Raw genomic sequence first — 21879 nt, forward strand, 5'->3', positions numbered from 1 at the left:
TACTGTTTGAATGACAGCTTGGTAAATCTGTTGGCAATCAAATATTGAATATTGCTACTCATCATAACTACTAGGTACATTATCAGCGCAGTGGCAGACGTACAAACTAATATCACGTAATTTACGTCTCTATGATGATTGGTTGATATCAGAAGGGAGGCTAGCCTCCCTTGCGAGGGTTCTTTTCTCAACACTCCTCAGCGCTGAAAGTGAACACTCGATGCTGATTGGCTAATTTTTTACCAACGGAGGCACGAGAGCTCAGCGCTCCCCTGGCCTCCCCCTCCCCTTCTCTATCACCTAGCGGTTGTAATTACATCAGCAGATTCGGCACATTCGCGATAGAAAAGCGGCGCTTTCACGTTATGATATTACAACTGTGAAATTACAAACAAAAAATACACATTCTGAGACATGAACTGAAATGAATTGTGAATTTTATTAACATTAAATCGTCCTCCTCCCATTTTCACCTCAAAATTATGGGGAGGCTGTGCCTCCCCTGCCTCCCCCGACGAGCCGCCACTGAAATTAGAAGGTGTTATTTTTAGTCTAATAAAGGTTCAAATTGATAGATCTCAATTATACTGTAATGTTAGTATAGTGGTTAAATATTAGGAAAAAAATAACAATTTCCTAGAGACATCAGTAATATCAGTATCAGTGATACTCGCTTCAGTCAAAAAAGATGGCATTAAACAAATAATAAAAATATACTGTCTTTATGTTGTTTCTACATTAATTTGAAGATTGAATATGAAATTATTGCAATATAAAAGTATATTTAAAAACTTTAATGTTAGGAGGGATTAATCGTGATTAATTTCAGAAAAAAAATGTGCAAATAATTAGTTAAATATTTTTAAATCGATTGACAGCACTATTATAATTACATTTTTTTTTTTACATTTACTTAATTTATCATCTTTTTATTGTCGTTTTCCACTCTTATTGCATTTAATTCAGACTTTAAGATCACAACTAAGCTAAAATATAGTTCATTTTGCCATGTAGTTATATAGCCTATACTTTAACTATGACCACTGTGTCCGTGACCAAAACACTTTACATCAGGATGCTTTAGGTGGATTGTACCTGTGATAATAGCCCTGCAAACTGATGACACCTTTATAATGCAGTCCATGTCCTGAATACCAGCCAACACTATTGCTCTGATTCAACCCCAGGCATCAGCACACCTCTATACTCTGGCCCAAAACAGGCCACAGAGAGGCTCATCTGGACCTGATGCTACTGCTGATGAGTCTATTGCGGCCTCTGTTTGGCCCCATACAGTCAGATGTGAGGTTTTTGGAGGAGTGAGCAGAAGAGGTCTGACAGGTCACCCTGTTCTCCGGCCAATAGTAGAGAGCTCATCCCTCACTGTCCTGGCACTGATGCAGTCTTTGCCTCAGCTGGCACATTCAGCAGTGGTACAGTTGGCAATACAGGTGGCTCAGGTCTGCTGTGGTCACTTTAGGGTGACCGGATATTGGACGGTCATCTGTCCTGCTGATCTGCCTTTTCTGAGCTGGCTAATATACTATATATATTTGTTACAAAACCCATTAAATGTCTGTAATATCCGACAAATGTCACTGACATTGATGCAGTGCTGGGTAGATTAATTATTGTCAGTTACTAATAGCAAAGATGATAGAAGTTGTTGTTAGTACCGTATTCTATTGTATTACACGTATTAGGTTATATATTCTGACTACTTTTCGATTACTTATTAGATGACCTAACTTGTTTATCACATTCATTTGAATAGAATAATCTTGAACCATATAATCTTGAATATATATATACAGTATACTGTATATATATATAAATATATATAGTAATAATAACCAGGGGTGCCGGTGGCAGTAGACAACCGCGGTGTGACGCGGTTGTCACGGCGACCATCACAGCCCTACATAAAATGTCACAGTTTTGCATTGTGCTTTGAAAAAACGGCAGCGGATAGCCTAGATTTATGCTATGTCATCAACTGTTTTGGTTACTATTGACATCCACTGTATGAACAACTAAAAAGACATTTCTCAAATTATCCTCCTTGAGGTAATTTCTCAGCCAAACTTGATGTGTGATTAATTTGTGATAAATTGGATTAATTAATCACCACATCATGTAATTAATTATATTGAAATTTTTAATCACTTGACAGCCCTATTCCAAATGTATATAAGTGATAGGCTTTTTAGAAAGGAAAATTTAGAAGATAAAAAAGAAGAATTAAGGAGAATTAATACATTTCAAATAATTCACTGCCAATGTGTGAATAATATATAATCTGATTAAGAGTATTTTAAAACGTAATATAATGCAATTACAAATACTCATTTTTGGAATCTGATTACATAATCCAGATTACATAAAATCAGTTACTACCCACCACTGACACAGACATCCACACTTTCTCAGCCAATGAGAAAACTAATCATTGTATGTGAATTTTCAGGACAGGGTTTTAGAGTGGTTGAAGTAATGGGGACAGTCTAACTGAGTGGATAAATTTGGCAGAATTTAATCTCTCTCGAACAGCAACTTTAATTTTCCAGTCCAAAAAGAAGTGCAGCATTTCTCTCTTTTTGTCATCAGCATTTTTTGGCCTTGCTGTCTAATTAACAAATACATCTCCCTGCCATCTCAGTGACCACAGTTTTACCTCAGATCAAGCCTGCAGTACTTTCACACCACATATGTAATTCAATACATATGTAATGTATATGTAATTCAATGTAATTCAAGCTCACTGTACTTTATATCTTGGTCAGTTCAGCATAACCTCTGCAGTACAGATGTCAGCAGTGCTGTATAAACCCAAAGAAACACTCGACACTCGACCTGGTGCACTCTAGAGCTCAGAGCAGGTCATGATAAAAGCTGAAAACCCCTGACATTATCTTAATCAAAGAGTGCTGCGGTATAAAATGGGATGCCTTGAAGTCATTGGTGAGGAGAAATCGTAGGACCTTTGTTGCATCTGATTTAATGTTGTGGTAAAAGAACAGCTGGCAGGAAGCAAGTCGATCTCCAATATGATGCTCAACTTCACATCTGATTAGAGCACAGGCACAAAGAAAGCACATCTTATTATTTCAAACCCACCTCAAAGCGCTGTGAGCTGACTTTCTTGCCCTTCTTCATCCAGGTGATTCGTGGTTTAGGCTCCCCGACCGCTTGGCACACGAAGGACGCCACCCCTCCTGAAATCCCTGTCTGATCTTCAGGAATCTTAATGAAACTCGGCATGCCTGTGAGAGAAAGAAAGACATTAAGACACTATTACAAATGCAAGAAAAAGGAAAAATCTGAATTTTACTATCCATTTTATTTTATGTTATTTTATTTTATTTTACATTTTCATTTGCAATCTGATGGCGAACGTCAAAACAAATGAGCAAATGAGATTTAAGAGTCATGTCAGAAGGAAAAATTATGAGGGAACAGCGGATCTGGATAAGAACTCCTTTTGTGTAACCATGGGTATTATACCTAACTAAAACCATATAAACAGATTTTTATTACTTGAACTAAAATAAATGTTAACTGAAAATAAAATAAAATAAAATAAAATAGGTTTTATTTCAGCCAGTTGCCAATGCAACATTACTCATTTCCACTAAGTTTAACTTGATGTACTAAAACAACCAAAACACTATAATAGACATATTTTTAAAAATACAAAACAACAAGGAAACTGCTAAAATGTTAAATAAAATTAAAATGGAAAATAAAAACAATAAAAATGAGTTCCCTAGTATCTCAATGATATTAAAAGTATTAGTATGGGGTTAGAATGACATTATTGGGTGATCTATTCCTATAAGTCTCCTGAGCTATGATGGAGCAATCGCTGAGCAATAAAACTGTCCTTGCTAGAAGCGCTGGAACAAAAGCAGATCTTTTAACAATGTCTAAACCCTGCCTTGAGCTAGACCTCCAGGACGGTACAAGTAATGTTCCTCCATGTGCACTGGGTCATGTCCCTCATGGTGAGAAACAATAAATACGGGCAATATGGGGGAATTCTATTTCCCCTATTGCCTAAGCTCTCCGCTTGGCTGTACTTGAGATAAGAATAAACTGTTTATAAGCCATGAGAGCTTCATCTCCGAGGATGTATCAAAAGCATAATTAAATGCTCTGACAGAATACGAACCATGGCAACCCAAACAAATTGAGCTCCCCATCCACCGCCATCCCCTGGTGAAAGCGTGCCTGTAGAGGAACAGAGAGCTGATGGGAACGTAATTAAAGATTCCAGCCATCCAGCTCACCGCAGGGAACAACAGATATATCATAACGTGCGCTGCCTGCTTTGTTTACCTCTGTCTCTGGCTACAGATGCATAATGCAAACTGCCGGCCTCGCTGGAGACAACGTCTTCATCTTTTCTTTGGCAGGAACTGTCTTGGTCCCAGTTTCTGTCCAGGGGACCTTGTCATTTTGCCTTTCTCTAATTCTCTGACTCTCTCTCTCTTCACGGCACTGATGTCAGCAGAATTTATGTTATTATGGTTGCCCTCGCCTTATGCGGTGTGTGTGCAGAATGCAGACTGCCAACTGGCTTCACATGAGGTTTATGGCAACTTTCCAAAAGACATTAATTATACCACATACTCATACCCCCTTCAGCTAAATTAGGACACACTACTTCTATTGTTTTACATAAGGCTAATTATAAACACCATAGACTAGGGTTTTCTACAGAAATGGGAGTAATTGTGATGTGTATATATATGGATTATTAACTTAATACTTTTATTCAGCAAGGATGCATTAAATTGATCAAAAGTGACACTAAAGTCATTTTTAATGTTACAAAAGATGTTACAAAATTTCATGGTTTCCTGAAAAATATTACGTGTTTAAATATTAAATATTATTTTATGCTAAAATTTCAGCTTTGCATCACAGCAATAAATTCCGTTTCAAGATATATTGAAATAGATTTTAAATTTTTTTTTATATTTCACAATATTGCAGCGTTGGTGAGAATAAATGAATAAATAATATATAAAACAGAAACACAGTCTTATTCACACCTCAATACGATCGGTTCTGTATATTCGCATCAGCCTCCCCTGAAACACCTGAGGTCAAACTTCCTCTCATGACTGATTTATCAGACGGCCACCCTGCCTGATGACCTCTGACCCTGGATATGTCACACAAGACAGGCATCACAGATTCACAGTCACACAAGGCTCTTTGTGCCTGCTAGCATGCTGAACTCCTGCAATATTTACCGAGTTGACTTTCATGTGTGTTCTTCAGGCAGTGCAAAGCAATCTGCTGTCAAGGTTTCTGCCCTCGCTCTACCTCACCAAAACACACGACACTGAGGTTTCTGAGCATTTTCATGTAATCTGCCAATCAGAGATGTACAAATAACACTAGTTCCATCTCAGCATTCCCATCTTTTCCCCATAAATGACATCCACTTTGAGTTTGAGTCAAATCTATTCTTCCATAATGGACTGTCAATTTGCATGAACATTCCGATTGGACAATTTATATTTCACCTTAAGAAACAACTGCCTAGAAACATCTCATGTAAACAGGAGTTCATGCATGATAAAAAAGCTCATGCATGATGCAAAATGATGTTGTCTAGTCATGACAACAGAAGCTGCGGTCTGATATGCCATATAAATACTTCATTACAATCTCATGATTTAATCATAAAAAAATTAAATCGGAGCTTAAAAGCAATCCACAGACTCAAAAACACCAGCATTTGATTCAGATGAGTGGTTATATATGGACAAAACCCAATGCAACTGGATTAAAGTAGCAGAGACAACCACATTAGCCTCTTTGTAAGAACTACACGTTCTTCTGATACTGAACCTGCTGAACCCATTAAGACCCTAAACATACTAAACATGCACATGGCATGTTAATGCAAACCGCTTCTAGCTAATGAACACAAGCATGGTTTGCATTGTGTTTCAAATGTTTCAAAAGTACAAGTTGCATTCTCAGCTATACGCCACAAAGAGTACCAAATACAGTGAGCATAACATACATAAGATATCTTTCTAATTCGGCTTAATTAGGGGGTGGAACAAGAAGACAACCTTGCTGAACATTATGGTATGTTTATAGTTAGCTAGCTGAATACTAATTATACGCTAATAATAACGTTATTAAACGAAAACAATACTATTTGAAAGTAATTATCACCTCCTTGTGTACTTGTGTTACACGCATTAACATGCAATAACACAGTTCTCTTCATCTTTATTCACTAGTTAGTTCTCTAGTGATCTAGTAGTTCTCTGTTATAAATGTACTGTATATAAAAAAAGGAAATTCTATATTTACCTACAGAACTTCATAAAAAATAAATAAAATAAGTAAATAAATTAATATATATTTATATTTGGCATTTGTGTGTACAATTTGTAATGTTTTTCATAAGGTTTCCATGAAGGTTTTGTTCATGATAGAAATAACTAGTGACATGAGAGCAGCAGAGTGACAGTCTTCATTTTCAAGATTAAGTCAAAGTATTATCTAAATGTTCCTCCAAAACCAATCTACAGGACTTGATCAGATATTTCAAATTTATTTCATCATAACTTTCATTTTTCAAGATTTTATTTAGTTAAAATTGCCTTAATTTAAGAATCACCCAAGAATGTGTGTTAATTATGTAATGGGCCTGCATGTTCACAGTGCACAGGCCGAGCAGTCACAGCGATGAGCAGCCGACCACAAACACGCCACCCAAATCCCTCGGCCTGGTGCGAGGACACTGTTAATCTGCCCGCTGACAGATCACAGGATTAATGAGTATCAACAGCTCTGAAACCAGATGATCAGCTGCGCCACGCTTCGCCTGTTTATTCTACACGTCAGGGAGGATCAGTTGTGAGACACACTGTTTGCCACTTAATATTAGGTGCTAATTTAAGAGCTGCGATTTCTCCATTTGGAAGTGTTTAACTCAAACTTACCAGATCTGACAGGAAGGCATAATAACTGGAAGAAAACGCAAAATACACAAACAGCAGATACATTTCCTTCCACACAGCATAATGCAGATAGCCACTCCCTTACAGATCTGCATTAAGTGAAATAAACTGACAGCATCCAGGAAGTCAGTCTCCTGCCCTCTGTCCCTAAACATCAAGCAGCTCAACATCGATCGAGACGCAGCAGCCCAACCATTTATTCTCATTAATTATGGATGCACGGCTTACCTCCAGTCGAGCTCTCGCTTCATGTCTGCAAAACAGAATCTGAACTGAGGACGTGTTAATATGCCCAACACCAGTGCTGCTGATGCGGAAGAGAAATAGACAATGTTTGTTCAGACACACTGTACTCTTTTTGATGTTGTTTGTGACACTGTCTAATAGGAAGAACTTAGTCAACAAACTCCTTGGCATCTCTGTGTTTGAATGCTAGTTGCATGCAGCACAGGTTATTTTCTAAAATAAATAAGACTACAACCCTCCATGCACACCTTGGCAATAGAATCACCATTGGCGAGTACATTTTTTAGTTGTGAAAATATATCTGGGCTAAACTTATGCTCAGCTTCTAACTGGCAAGTGAAATCAAACAATTTATTATCCAATGCTAAAGACAGACATTATTTAGTCGCCTAGCATTAAAATTTAGTCGCATATGTGAGTGATTTACACACATTGTAGAGTGTTGTACTACAATGAAACAATGTTCACTGAAAAATGGATAGTAAATTCAACAAATATGAATTAAACTTAAAATTTTGAATAGTGTAAAAACGTACTGCAATAATGCTTATTTACTTCTAAAAAATATATATATATATATTTTTTTTTTTTTTTACGTATAGCAAAAAGCTGTGTTTAGCATTTACCCTCAATGAGCTGATCTGAGTTGGTCAAGCCAATCTTTAGAGTGAAACTCAGCGTTTATAAACAAAGCTCACAATGTGGCCTCTTAATTTACATGCGGTTTGAATATTCTCTCAGCAGTAGTAAGGTGAGAAGGACACTAAACTCTCAAACCAAGTTAGTGAGACTCTAGCCTGAATGTCTGGCCTTTTTATTATTCAGGAGAAGAGAGGAGAGGAGTGAGATAAAGAAAGAGAAATTGCTTCTCTTTTATTCCCCATTGGGTGGTGCATTACAGTAATGGCTCTGTCTAAATAGCAATAGAGAGTTAGAATGGTGCCACCATTATCAACACCATGACCAATTTCTCTCTCTCTCTCTCTCTCTCTCTCTCTCTCTCTCTCATTGAGGTGAGTTAGCAGGGGTGGTCTTGTGCGATCATTGTGAAGATCATTCAATAAACGGTGAGTGAAACGCCTACATGAGCAGAGAAACTCTGGAAGTGATTATACGGCAGCAATCAGCGCACCATCTCACGTTTGAGGCTCCGTCTCGACTAATAAACTCATTCATCGCTCCGAGAAGTATGAATCAGAAAATGAACTTTTTGATGATAATTTAATTGCCTTTCAAAAGAGCAGAAGTTATTTAAAAGAACTGAACAATTGGGTTTTGGTAGTGTGATTTCTGTAACTATTCACATGAGGAAAGTTTGCTATAAATGGATTTGAAGTTTGTCACACATGTTCATATGTATTATAGAATGCACATCACCATCTCAAAGCAACCAAGTCCCAAAGATCATTTCTATTTCTACATCTTAATTTTACTGAGACTAAATGAATGATGACTAAATCAAAGCAGGTTTTCTTCTTAGATGTGAGTCCTCTTCCCGTGAGAGCTTTTAACCATACTTCACATGCTTTCAAAGTGCAGAATTTGGGATGAAACATCTTTGGTGCAACCAAAGATAGAGAAAACCTTCTGAATTAACATGCCAACATGCACAAAAATACAGACGCTTGATTTTTACATTTTCTGTGCTCTTTGATCACATTTAAAAGGGGCTTGCCTCTGCAATTGTTGAGACTACAATGCTAGAGAGGATGTTATTAGTGATATAACAATATATCAATATAGATTCATGCATGAATCAAATGACTAACAATATGATGTAAAAAAACAGTACTAGAAGTACTAGTACTATACTTGAAGAGATCTTAAAAAGACATCAAGTGGTCACTGATCTGTCATAAAATAATTGAGAAGTTTTGATTTTTAACAACTGAACAACTAATGGGGATACTAGATTTGCACATTTTAGTAAGCACAGAATATTGACTTTCTTGACTGTTGATTTATCTTGATTTATCTACTTTTTCATTATTTATTTTTCTATATTATTATTTCTATATATTATTATTGGATGCCCCAATTGGAAAACAGGATTTGTAATTTTCAGAGAGTTCAATTAAATGTTATGCTGTTATATTTTGGCTGCAAAGTGTGACTTAAAGGCACAGTTCAACCTAAATTAAATCAATCAATCAATCAATCAATCAATAATTTACTCACCCTCCACTTGTTCCAAAGTTTCGTGTATGAGTAATACAGAAAGAGGAAAAATTTTGGTAGCCTTTGACTTCTTTTTGAATACTATGGGAGTCAATGGGGACCAGCAGCTGTTTGTTTACTCACATTCTTCAAAATATCTTCTTTTATGCTGAACAGAAGAAAGAAGTTTTCCATTTTTGGGTGAACTATCCCTTTAATAAAAATGTGTTTGGATTTATAAAACAGGAACATAATACTGTATTACTGATATATTGATGTCAGACCCCTGAATCTAATCAAATCATAATCATATCATGGTATGTTTTGAGGTATCGGTAAATATTACATCTCTAGCTAAGAGAAACACTGTCAAATCATATTGAAACATCCAATTTACAACATAGTTAGATATTTTAGGTGTTCGATAGGTGATTATTTACTGTCTCAAATGAAAAGAGTCACACACATCACTAAATATAAACAAAATATGTTTTAAAATTAATTTTTAAACCCATAGCCACCGTAACCATAAACTTGCTCCTAAAAACTGCAGTGCTGTATGTGATGAAGTGTGTGTCTGGTCATTGGCTGTGATTTAGGTTACAGTGCTGTAAACACTGCTAGTAGCAGTATACAGGCAGAAAGGGATAAAATGTCATGATGAAATAGACATCGAGAAGCCCACAAACACACACACACACACACACACACACACACACACACACAGTCAATCACTGCAGCAGTGTCATTGTCATTCAACACCCAGCTCTTGTCCTACAGGACATTTCTCGCATTTGGGCTCAGATAACCAGGGTTTAATGGCATCTAGGCAGACAGCCAGATAGTCAAACGCTGTGTGAGCAGAGGGAGAGCTGCATTTCACAATGACAAATTACAAAAGTTTCAAACAAAGTCGCTGCTTTTGGATTGAAAAGCTCTCATTAACGGTGCAGCAACACCGGATCAGTCATGCACATCGAGAGGAATCACTCACACAAACACAAAGACACGGGTGCAGAGGTTTCACCAGCCACAGAGGTGCACAAATTTTCTAAATGGCTGATGAAAAGAATATACTCTCCCAGTGTGATGCACTATTCAGTTTTCTCTCGAATGATAACAGTGTGGAGAGCAAAAGCTCATCAAATGGACTCAAATGTTCATGAAACAGACCCTCGGGGAACAAGTAATTTATTTAGCTCAGGAAACTGAAGAAATCATTTTATTAGTCGGAAAAATACACTTGTTTTACAATGGCATACTACCATACTACTTCTACTAGAGCTGCGGTATATAATTTATACAATATATTGTGCACAATATGCAAATATTGTATGCATGAAGTGACTGAGAGTATGTGAACAATACACGAGATACAATTTTTTTACACAAAATTAAAAAAAAATAACAAATAACAATTTTTATTGCCATATTTATTCAAAATAGAAAACATTTGTAACAATATAAGTCTTTACCATCTTTACTATTCAAAAGTTTATGGTTTTGAAAAAAATTCATACTTTTATTCAGCCAAAATATGGTAAATTGATAAAAAGTGATAGTATAGACACTTCTTTAAAAAACATAAAAATTGTACTGACCTGAGCCTTTGAACGGAAGTGTATATATTAGATAATTTAATAATAAAAAAAAATCAACAATTGTAAACACACACAATGCTCTCCCAAATGTATACAGACACCTACAGTGCAGTATGATACATAAAAATGAATTCTATAGCATCAGATGAATTGTCTGTATCTGCTCAAATGCTGCAAGATCTTTCATAATTTGTCAGTTTTTTGATCTGTTCATAATTTTTGCTCAATGTTTTTTAATTATCTGGTGTTTGATATTTAGTGGACGTGCCCCAGCAGATTCATATCCTGTGGACAATCTCTGCGTTTACAGTGTCTCTTTGGCTACCTTCATTTTCAGGTTTATTTAGTGCTAGTAAAGTACACAGGATGATCAGTGTGCGTTCATGCACCACGAGATCTGGACAGAATGGAAAAATCCAAATGAGCTGGTGGAAAGTTCTCATCAGCTCATATGATCTGTTGTTTTGTTGTTGACAGGATATGACAAATATAATTATCTTCTCTCATAAATCTGTTTTTAATGCACCTATATACTCGGTCGATGTGAAGTCTGCTCCCTCACAAGTGAACACGCGTGCGTCTGTCAGAACTGTATGTTCCTGTGTCAGTGTGTGTGGGCTGATGTGCGCTCAGGGAAAATGAACAGGTACAGAGGATACAGTGTGTGAGAGAGAGAGATACAGAGAAAACCACATACAGGCTTTTAAGCTCAGACATAGTCGAGCGTGAGAGTGATCAGGGCTCCAGAGACACTGCCCTATAGAATAAAGTGTCAGAGAGAACACATACACATATACTGTATACTGTATTCTTCTCTCCAGTGTGTCTCTCCAGAAGACTATTTCATTGCTTGACACCCTTTTAAAAACTATGCTATATTGACCATATAAATAAAAATATAGGAAATAACATAGAAAATATATTAAAATAATTAATATTTATTATGCATAATACTATGTATATATATATATATATATATATATACACACACACACACATTATTTTAATAATTGTACAAAAAGTATCTAAAATATTTGTAAAATATTGTAATTTTAATATTTTAATAATTTATATTAAAAAATAATACATATTTTAAATATTAACACAATATATGATAATATATTAAATAGTAATATATATATATATAACTTTAATTCATGCATTAACTAACAATGAGGAATACATTTGTATTTGTATCTTTGTTAACATTAATTATTAATAACTGTTCATTGTTAGTTAATGTCACCTTGGGTAAGCTAAATAATATTAACAACTTTTGATTTTAATAATCTATTACTAAATACTGAAATTAACATGAACAAGACATTAACAAATGGAACCTTATTGTAAAGTGTTACCGATATAATTATCATCCAATTGAATCAGAAAGCAAAATCTTTTTTCTTTTTATGGATAATAATTTTCATAATAAATGCACACCTATATCATTTGTCATGACTGGTTTATATTCAGTTTATATTTACACTCATATATTAGAGTCTGTATGCAGAAAATACTGGAATTGTCACACACACACACACACACACACACACACACATACACACACACAAACACAATTTTGAATTGCTGGAATACTGGAATACTGGAATTGACACCCTTGCTAGCTAATAAGTTGTAAATGAGTCTGATCAGCACAAAGGTAAACAGGGATAATTACAGTAATTTAATTTACAGCAATTTATGAACACTCATAAATCAAAACTGTATCTTTATTAGATGATGACCATCATTTGCTGTGTCACCTTCAATAAAACCTTCTGCAAAATCGCACCATAGGTCAATAATTAAAAATAAATTAATAAATGTACTAAATGAAACATCATGGGACACACCAATGTTTGTCTGTTTGTTTAGGGGTCCCTTAACTCTAATGAGGGGTCTTCATTATGAACACCTCTCTCTGATGAAGAAGGCTTGCTGAGGCACACAGCTGAATTTCTGGCCTGCAGCATGTGCAGTGTCACTGGTGATGGATTTTAAGACTGACTCAGGCAGTGACTCCTGCTGTGTTTGAGTAGGTGTTCTCATCCTTCTATTGACAGAAACACTCTCATCCATTAAGACAGCAAAGCTGAGCTGTACAAGTGCTGTAACAGATACAGTCTGTCTGTTCAGTCTACGGTCACTTTATCTACCTGCTTATAACATACAATAAACTCCCATTCAACACAGTCAAGCTCCTCGGATTACTTTCCATTCTAGAGTACATTCTGCAATCTTAAAGGCTTGAAAATGCAAATAGTTCAATGGCTAAGAAGTATGTCCAAAATGATTAAAAGAAAAATAAATAAAAACCTTTTTAAACATCTAAAGTAAAATGCCGGTTTCAAGAATTTATTAGAAATGCAATCTTTGCATTCATGTTGGTTACATTTTTCATCACAAAACCATTTTAATATTTTTATTCAATGACATAAAAATGTCACATGGTGGATACAAAGTAGACTGCTTCTATACTTCGTAAGTAAAGGTAAATATATATAAAAAAATTACAGTGTATGTGGATACAGCTTTGTATTAATTCTATTAATTTCTTCACCTTCTTCTTCCATGTTGTCAAGGGTGCTACACTTCTGGCTGTATGCAAACAAAGAAGTGCATCTTTATTGCTTTCAGTTCTGTAAAGGATGATTCATGAGCTCTCGCCATTGAGCAGAACACTTAACCTCAGGTTACTCCAGAGGGATTCATCTTGAAATAAGCGAACAATAAGTCACTTTGAATAAAAGTGTCCATCAGATTAGCAATTAGGAGCCCCCTCACCTCACGCCTGACCTGAGCTCAGAGACTCATGGGAGTCACGACACAAACACTCACAACTGAACCGGCCAAACATCCGCTTCAGCAGCACAGGTTCAAATGAGATTGATTATTCAAATCAGTTCAGATTCGATTAAGAAGGGCTTTGTCTGAATGAATGCATTAGAGGTGCTCCAGTGCTCGAGGGGTTAAAAAGGTCTGTGTAACAAGATTTCACTAAATCTGTTTAGATTTCAGCCTGTGTGTGTGTGTGTGTCTAAAGAGAGCTCAGGGGTCAGACAACAACCCATTTTTAACTGTCTAGTGCAGTGGTCACCAACCTTCTTAGGCCCAAGATCCCTGACCTCGGCCTTTATGAAAGACAAGATCTACCTATTGAAGAATTGATCGAAAAAGACATCCCAGATTGTACTTCAAATTTGAGGCCTTTTACTTAGTATTTTAATTAGTGATGCTCCGATCATAGCTGATTCAGAATTCAGATTTTCTTTTCTTTCTTTCTTTTTTTTTAACTAGCAAATTGGCTGATTCTGATACTGATATTTAAGCAAATTTAGTTATTGGCTATTTGCTTTATAACAAACAAACTGGCTTCAAACAAAAATATCTAGCCATTTGAAATTAGAGGCAACCACTGCATTTTAATCACGATCTGCACGGGCAGTTGTTTTTGATTCTACCAGTCGATCGCGATCGACGGGTTGGCGACCACTGGTCTAGTGTGTATTGGTGTCCAGTTTAATTGACGGAGATGTGAATGGATTTTCTGGATGAACTGTGATAGTCCTTCCATCAGCTGCACTCCCATCAATCCCTCCTCCATCTCTCTCTTTCACACACACACACACACACACACAAACACACATATAAACACAATTTTCAGTGTCAGAGCTACACCGTATGATGTCTAACGTATTATGAAGTCTTATGTATTTATGTTGGTTTCATAGGGTGTTGAAATGTTTTTATGCCATTTTAAGAAAAGTTTTAATTTATTGACTATATCAGGTTAAGAATAACATTTTTATTGATATTTCATAATTTTGCAAGGTAAAAAAAATATATAACATGAATTATTAACACCATACACACACACACACTTTTCAGGAAACTGAAAAACATTGTTTTTTAAAAAAATAATTAAACATTGCGTTTTCATACATGTTAAGAAACTTGCATTTGAGGCAGTAAGTGCATCAAACTACATTTTTATTTTTTACTTTTATTTTGGCGGAAAACCACAGGGAAACTTTTCAAATGCTTCATTCTTTGCTTATAAATTTATAAATGGTTCTCATTACAAGTTTGGGAAGATGTTGCCTTTTCAAATGCAAGTTATACGTGACAAACTCATGGCACTTGCAGAGATGGAGTTTGTGTGGAGCAGCATTGACTGAGAACCATGAAAAGCTCTCAGTACTGATCTATTTCAGTTCCCTTTCATGGGAACTTCGAACTGCGTCCTCTAGGGGGCGCTATGGGGAACGCCTCACGTTTTTCTACTTTGAAATGTATTGTTTTATCAAATGTGTTAGTATCTGATTAATTATTTTGTAATTATTAGCGAAATTTGCTAGCAATTTCTGAGTGAAATTTTTTTCTACACCTATTTTTGTCAGTGTGTGACTTTTCTAAGGGATAGTTGGTGGAGGGATCAGGCAAAGCATAAAGAAAAGGAGCAGGATGGTTGGTCTTTCCTTTAATTAGCTGCATGTGGCTTTAGCAATATATAATAGATAGCGATATCTGTGTAAATATAAGAGGTGATTTCCTTTGCAAGGACTTTCCCTCTGCGACCACCGGCATTAATCTCATACTGGAATTACCACAAAAGCAGCTCTGCAACATGGATTCAGCATACCATTAATCAGAGAACGAGCAGCTCTATAAGTCCGGGCGCAGCTGAAATTGCATGCTGAAGTTGTACCATATTTGCTCTCATAAATAAAACATGGTGATTTTGTACTCTGTGCTTAAAGTCTTCAAGACTGCGTCCTACACAAGTGTGCGAGGAGACTCGAAAGGAAAGTGTGAGTGGGGAAAAACAAAAATCTATTGAGTGCAACCCTCTACATTGCGAGTAAATCACTCTCATATGTGACTAAATCTTCACTCTGGGCGACTAAATTATGTCTAATATTAGCCAATGGCTAATAAATTCTCAGATTTTACTCGCCAGTGTTTGAGTTGGAGGCTGAGTATAAGTTTAGCTCAGATATATTTTCACTCGCCAAACACTCTGACTGAGCGCTTCAGAGTTTCACTCTCCGTCAAGCGATCTGTGCTATTCATCATTTCATCTCAATTGTAGCGTCTGCGTAGAATCATGCATGATCTTTGGGTTTTATGGCTTAAGAGACCCTTTTAACTTTTGACATTTGCATATTGGTGTCCATAGAGGGTTGATTGAGTGGATCATAATGTGAACACAAGCTGGTCCAGCTGCTGGTAGAAGGACTTCACAGAGCCAGAGATTATAAGTGTGAGAAAACTGATGCATTCAACTGAAAAACCTGCTAAAGGCTTTTCTCACCCCTGCATGAGAGCGCAGGGCTCCGTCAGCGTGAAGACCAAAGCAGAGCAGAGGGCAAATTCAGAAACATTCTTTAAAAAAAAAAAAAAAAAAAAAAATCTTCCCCAAAGCAAAAAGAACATCTTCCCCAAGTCACAAACACTGACAGGTGCTGTAATTCATTTTACAATGCCAACATAAAATTACCCAGCATTACAATGATTTTAACCCACTTTTATGCTTCCTAAACATGTGCCATGACTCAAGATTTTGAAACCGTTGAGACAAAAACATTTTAATTGCATATCTGATTTAATATTAAGTCATAAAAGTGGCATTAAAGCTTGATGTTTGATTTGCTTTAATGAATTGGTTCAAATCAACATTTCACTTGTATCATCAATCTCAAAGGTTCACAGAAATTGACTTTTTATATATTAAAATATTTTAATAAAATACTTGTTTATACTATATATTGAGGAATACAAAATACACATAATTATTCCTTGGATTCAAACCACTGTAGATTATTTTATTATTCTGATTATTTTAACTATATTTTACTTAATTCATTAAATATTTTGGATTAATTTGTCCACAATAACTTATTAAAAATATTTCAAAATAATATTTAAAATATCTATGACCAAATATTATTTTATGCAATAAATAGCAGATTTTTATTTCAAAGCAAATACTTTAAGGCTGAATACTGTTAAAAGCCTCAACATTTTCGAAGCATTTATTTGCTTAAAGATACAGTAAAAAAGTGATATTGTGAATATTATTGTAAATAATTGATTTCTATCTGAATATATTTTAAGGTGCAATTTATTTCTGTGATGCAACCCTTAATTTTCAGCATCATTACTCCAGTCTTCAGTGTCACATGATCCTTCAGAAATCATTCTAATATGCTGATTTCCTGCTCAAGAAACATTTCTGATTATTATCAATGTTGAAAACAGTTGTGCTGCTTCATTTTTTTGGGATACTGGGATACTTTTTTTCAAGATCATTTGATGAATAGAAAGTTTATTTGAAACAGAATTTTTTGCAACATTATAAATGTCTTTACTGTCACTTTTTTAAAGTTTTGATCAATATAATTCATCCTTGCTGAATAAAAGTATTTTATAAAAGTATATTTATGGCCAACTTGTTCCAGACATTTATGCTATCTATTCCAAAACAATCAGAATAAAAGACCACAGCCAATAGCTAACTTAACTTTGCTGCAAAACAAACACACTACATCTAACTTGGTCAGCCTTCCAGAAGATAGTAAGACGCAAATATTTTTCTCAAGGTACACAACTAAAATTCCATATAAGGTGAGTCCTATTTTGGGAATGGTAGCGGTAAGTAAATGATTAATGCTGCTGGTATTACTGCACCATAAAGATCAGCAGCGGTAATAAGTGACCAGACTTTGGTGTTCTTATTGTTTTTATTGGCCTCAGGGTTCAGGGACTACATGACATAAGGCCTGTGACTCTCAGAGCTGCACAAACACACTCTTATCAATTCTGATCTACGGCTGGAGTAAACACAGCTATTTGATTTTGCAAAAATACGTACTGAAATCTTTCTCCAGGGACTCTAACACTTCAGGACCCGAATCTTTCAATGATGACAGCAACAATTTCCCCAGCAAAAAAGCAAACCAGCAGGTCTCATATTTTTGGACTTATTAATTTGCCCTTTAAAAGCTGGATAAATGTGACGCGAAGCATGTAGTGTTCATTAAGACCTGCGAGGGTCCCTCGAGACAAACAAGATCGATGTGAATCTGAAAGATCCTCCCGCGTATGCTATTACACAAACAACACAACAGTGATTGCATCCAACATCTCAAATCCCTCTGACATCCATATTTCCTCATCTCATTTTTTTATAGCGCTAACCAGAATCCCCTCAATTTATTTGAAAGAAAATAACACTTGACAACCGGTGTGATGTAAAAAGACAGCCACTTTAGGAAAGAAGGTTGTGTTTGTTTTGTAAACAGCATGATATTCCCATTCCTACGCACTTGGGTTTTTAGATCAGAGATGTACAGAATGGCAGTCATGAACTGATAGAAGAGAGTAGTGTGTATTTTAAGTGTGCTACTCACTGTCTGCATGGATTGGCACCGCCAGGAAGAGCAGCAGCAGGAGGGACGTGGCTCTGCCACGAGGAGAGGCCTGTCGGGTATGTGGCACCATGATTCGTGGATGGCACTCACCGCAGGGGTTCCTAAACTCCTGCTAAATCACTACACACTCACGCTACCATTTAGTGAGACCTGACGGGGGACACAAAGGAGAATGACATCAGAAAGATGCAATGCCAACAACACATACAAATACTCAAACATGACATCACCACATTCCAAGACATGAGCTCATTATTAGCATTCCGAGAGCATTACATCACATTCCTGTAATTCTGTATGATCAGTAGTGCTGTGTTCAAAATATCGATACGACGATATTGGCCCTGTATCGATATTGTGGCACGTGTGCAGCAGTGGACCGCGCTTAATTTGTTTAAAATTTTACAACGTTTAAAATTGAGTAAAGTGCGAGGTTTCTCTGTATCGTGGCCTCTATCGTGATACGTATCGTATTGTGACTTTGCTGGTGATACACAGCCCTAATGATCAACCTGTAAATTAAAGCAATAGGAGAACGACATCATGAAGCATCATGATAATGTATGCAATCATACATTACATCATCACATTCCAAAACATTACAGCATTATCTACTCTGCTTAAATATTTCATAAGAAGTCTTCTGAAGTCATATGATAGCTTTTGTGAGGAACAGTGCCAAAAAATGAAGTCATTGTTTACTGAAAATCATTATTTACTGTGACAGTATTCTAAATATGTGAAAAAGAAAAGGGGGGGGTAGATTTTCCTTCAATTATTACAGACACACAAAAACAAAAAACATTGCAAATGAGTATAGTTTGTCTACATGTCACATTGTCATGTAGACAAACATGTTTCATTTTAAATCTAATGAAACTTTGCTTCATCACTGAATTGAATGATAGCTTGCAGTTCAGTTCAGAGTTCAGAGATGCTGATTCAGTAACAGCTCTGATGGATTCAGTTTCAGAACAGTTCAACCCAAATATTCAGATGTGTGCAGCGCATTTTATGGAGGACTGTTTCTTGATCCTGGGAGAGTAGACTACAATGCCGGCTGTTCTGACTCACAGTCTGTAAGTACGTTTTCATATTTAAATAATGTTCTTTTTAGCAACATCATATGACCCCTTTAAGAATGTATTTTTCTATGGCATTATTGGTCAGCAGGGGAACATACAGAGCGAGACATTTTCATTTTGGGCTGATCTATTCCTTTAACATAGTGACATCATGTACACAACGAATGATGTCACTGTGTTAATTTAATAAAGTGGTTTTAAACACAAGCAAATGAGCTCCAGCCACAATGAGTCCCTGGAGAGCGTTTCAACGATCACAGACACCTCTGGCCTTTGGGGGACACGCGCGTCACGCCGGGTTCATGCTGAGTGCATGTGTCTAGGGGTCTGTGTGTGTTAACAGCCCGTGTGCTGAGGGCTCTCGTGCGTCTTTCCAATGAAGCCACCCCATGCACGCTCTCACTCACTCATGATTAAGATGATGCATTCATTTATTAACCAGAAGCGCTCATCATGTAATTGGCCGGACCCGGGCTAATTAATCATGCTCACGCAAAGCAGACATCTGCTATCCAACACACCCCCTCTGCCACAGAGAAAATAATCATGGAAACACCTCAGAGAGAGATGCTCGTAGACCAGCATTAATTACACCGCCACCACAGCAGAAAGTTTGGAGCCACTGGCGCTCAGCAAACAGCTTCCACCCTCAAACGCCGTTTGATCGGGAGTTGAAGGTGCGCTTCCACATTCCTGCAGGCTGAGCAGATGGAAACATCTCTCCGTCACCGAGCGCACCATTTCTCCCTCTTGTTATGGAAATCATGTGTCTGGAACAGAACCGCTGAGCTGACAGAGTCACCGACACTGCATTAAACTGCAAGCATTTAGGGACATGCACACACAAACACTGCAGCGCGTGACGCTCGGCACACACAAGCCTCTCTGCTTCAGCACAAGCTGTAATTACAGTAGGCTGCCCCCCACCATCTCTGCCTTCCCAAAGAAAACACAGACTCTGCTTCTGAGTGGATGCTACAATTGCGCCAGCCAAGCGTCTCTGGCATGCCCAACCTGCAGGCTCTCCTGAACATTCCTGCAGGAAGAGCACGCTGGGAAAACAAAGCGCGGACTGAACGCGGCCTGCATTTCTAAAGACCCCAGTCGCTTCTGCTGAAAGACAAATGATATGAGCAGCCAGCTAGACTCTCCACGATGACAAGCGTGTTTAAATGAAGGGGCAAAGGTCAGGCCGTTTCTCTCAGGACATGACTGCACAGGAACTGCACAGTAGGGATGCAGCGATTCAACACATCGCACACTTCAGTCATTGCTCTGGTCTGAATTCATGAGTTGCATGTGACTGGTATATAAATAATGTAAAATATATTTAAATAATTAAAAATAGTCTAAAACTAAAAATAATAAAGGTTTTCCAGACTGTTTTTCACTAAATGAAGGACAAATGTTTAATTATAATAAAATTATAATAAAATATTATATATAATTAAATATTAAATTATAATTCAATTATAATAGATTTACATTTACATTTAGACATTTAGCAGACGCTTTTATCCAAAGCGACTTACAAATGAGGACAATGGAAGCAATCAAAATCAACAAAAGAGCAATGATATGCAAGTGCTATAACAAGTCTCCATTAGTTTAAAGCAGTACACGTAGCAAGTTTTTTTTTTAAATCATATAATAAATAAAAAGAAAACAAGCAGTTCGTAAATAAATAGAGTGCAAGTCTAAAAGGGGCAAGTTGTTTTTTGTTTGTTTGTTTTTAAATTTTTTTTATAAAGAATAGAATTAGAATTAGAATAGACAGTGCTAGAGTTAGAGGGTCAAATAAAGATGGAAGAAGATGTGTTTTTAGCCGATTCTTGAAGATGGCTAAGGACTCAGCTGCTCAGATTGAATTGGGAAGGTCATTCCACCAGGAGGGAACATTTCAGAGAGCATTGCAATAGCCCAACCTGGACAGAACAAGAGCTTGAACAAGTTGTGAAGCATGTTCCGAAAGAAAGGGTCTGATCTTCTTGATGTTGAATAAAGCAAATCTGCAGGACCGGGCAGTTTTAGCAATGTGGTCTGAGAAAGTCAGCTGATCATCAATCATAACTCCAAGGTTTCTGGCTGTTTTTGAAGGAGTTATGGTTGGTGTGCCTAACTGGATGGTGAAATTGTGATGAAACGATGGGTTTGATGGAATCACAAGCAGTTCTGTCTTGGCAAGGTTGAGTTGAAGGTGATGGTCCTTCATCCAGCAAGAAATGTCTGTTAGACAAGCTGAGATGCGAGCAGCTATCTTCGGATCATCAGGATGGAAGGAGAGGTAGAGTTGAGTGCCATCAGCATAGTAGTGATATGAAAATCCATGTTTCTGAATGACAGAACCTAGTGATGCCATGTA

General features: G+C 36.7%; 1 protein-coding gene across 1 annotated transcript in view; it reads right to left on the minus strand.

The window, feature by feature from the left end:
• Positions 1-21879, minus strand: part of ptprfa (protein tyrosine phosphatase receptor type Fa) — a 210893-nt gene that overhangs the window by 129917 nt on the left and 59097 nt on the right. The window contains exons 2-3 of the mRNA XM_016483884.1: positions 18412-18582; positions 3118-3263 (exon numbers count right to left, since the gene is read on the minus strand). Coding sequence (XP_016339370.1) covers positions 3118-3263; positions 18412-18502 — 237 coding nt within the window. The 5' untranslated portion in view covers positions 18503-18582. The remainder of the gene's footprint in view (positions 1-3117; positions 3264-18411; positions 18583-21879) is intronic.

This window comes from Sinocyclocheilus anshuiensis, unplaced genomic scaffold (assembly GCF_001515605.1).
Source record: "Sinocyclocheilus anshuiensis isolate Anshui unplaced genomic scaffold, SAMN03320099.WGS_v1.1 scaffold958, whole genome shotgun sequence".
Lineage (NCBI taxonomy): Eukaryota > Metazoa > Chordata > Actinopteri > Cypriniformes > Cyprinidae > Sinocyclocheilus > Sinocyclocheilus anshuiensis.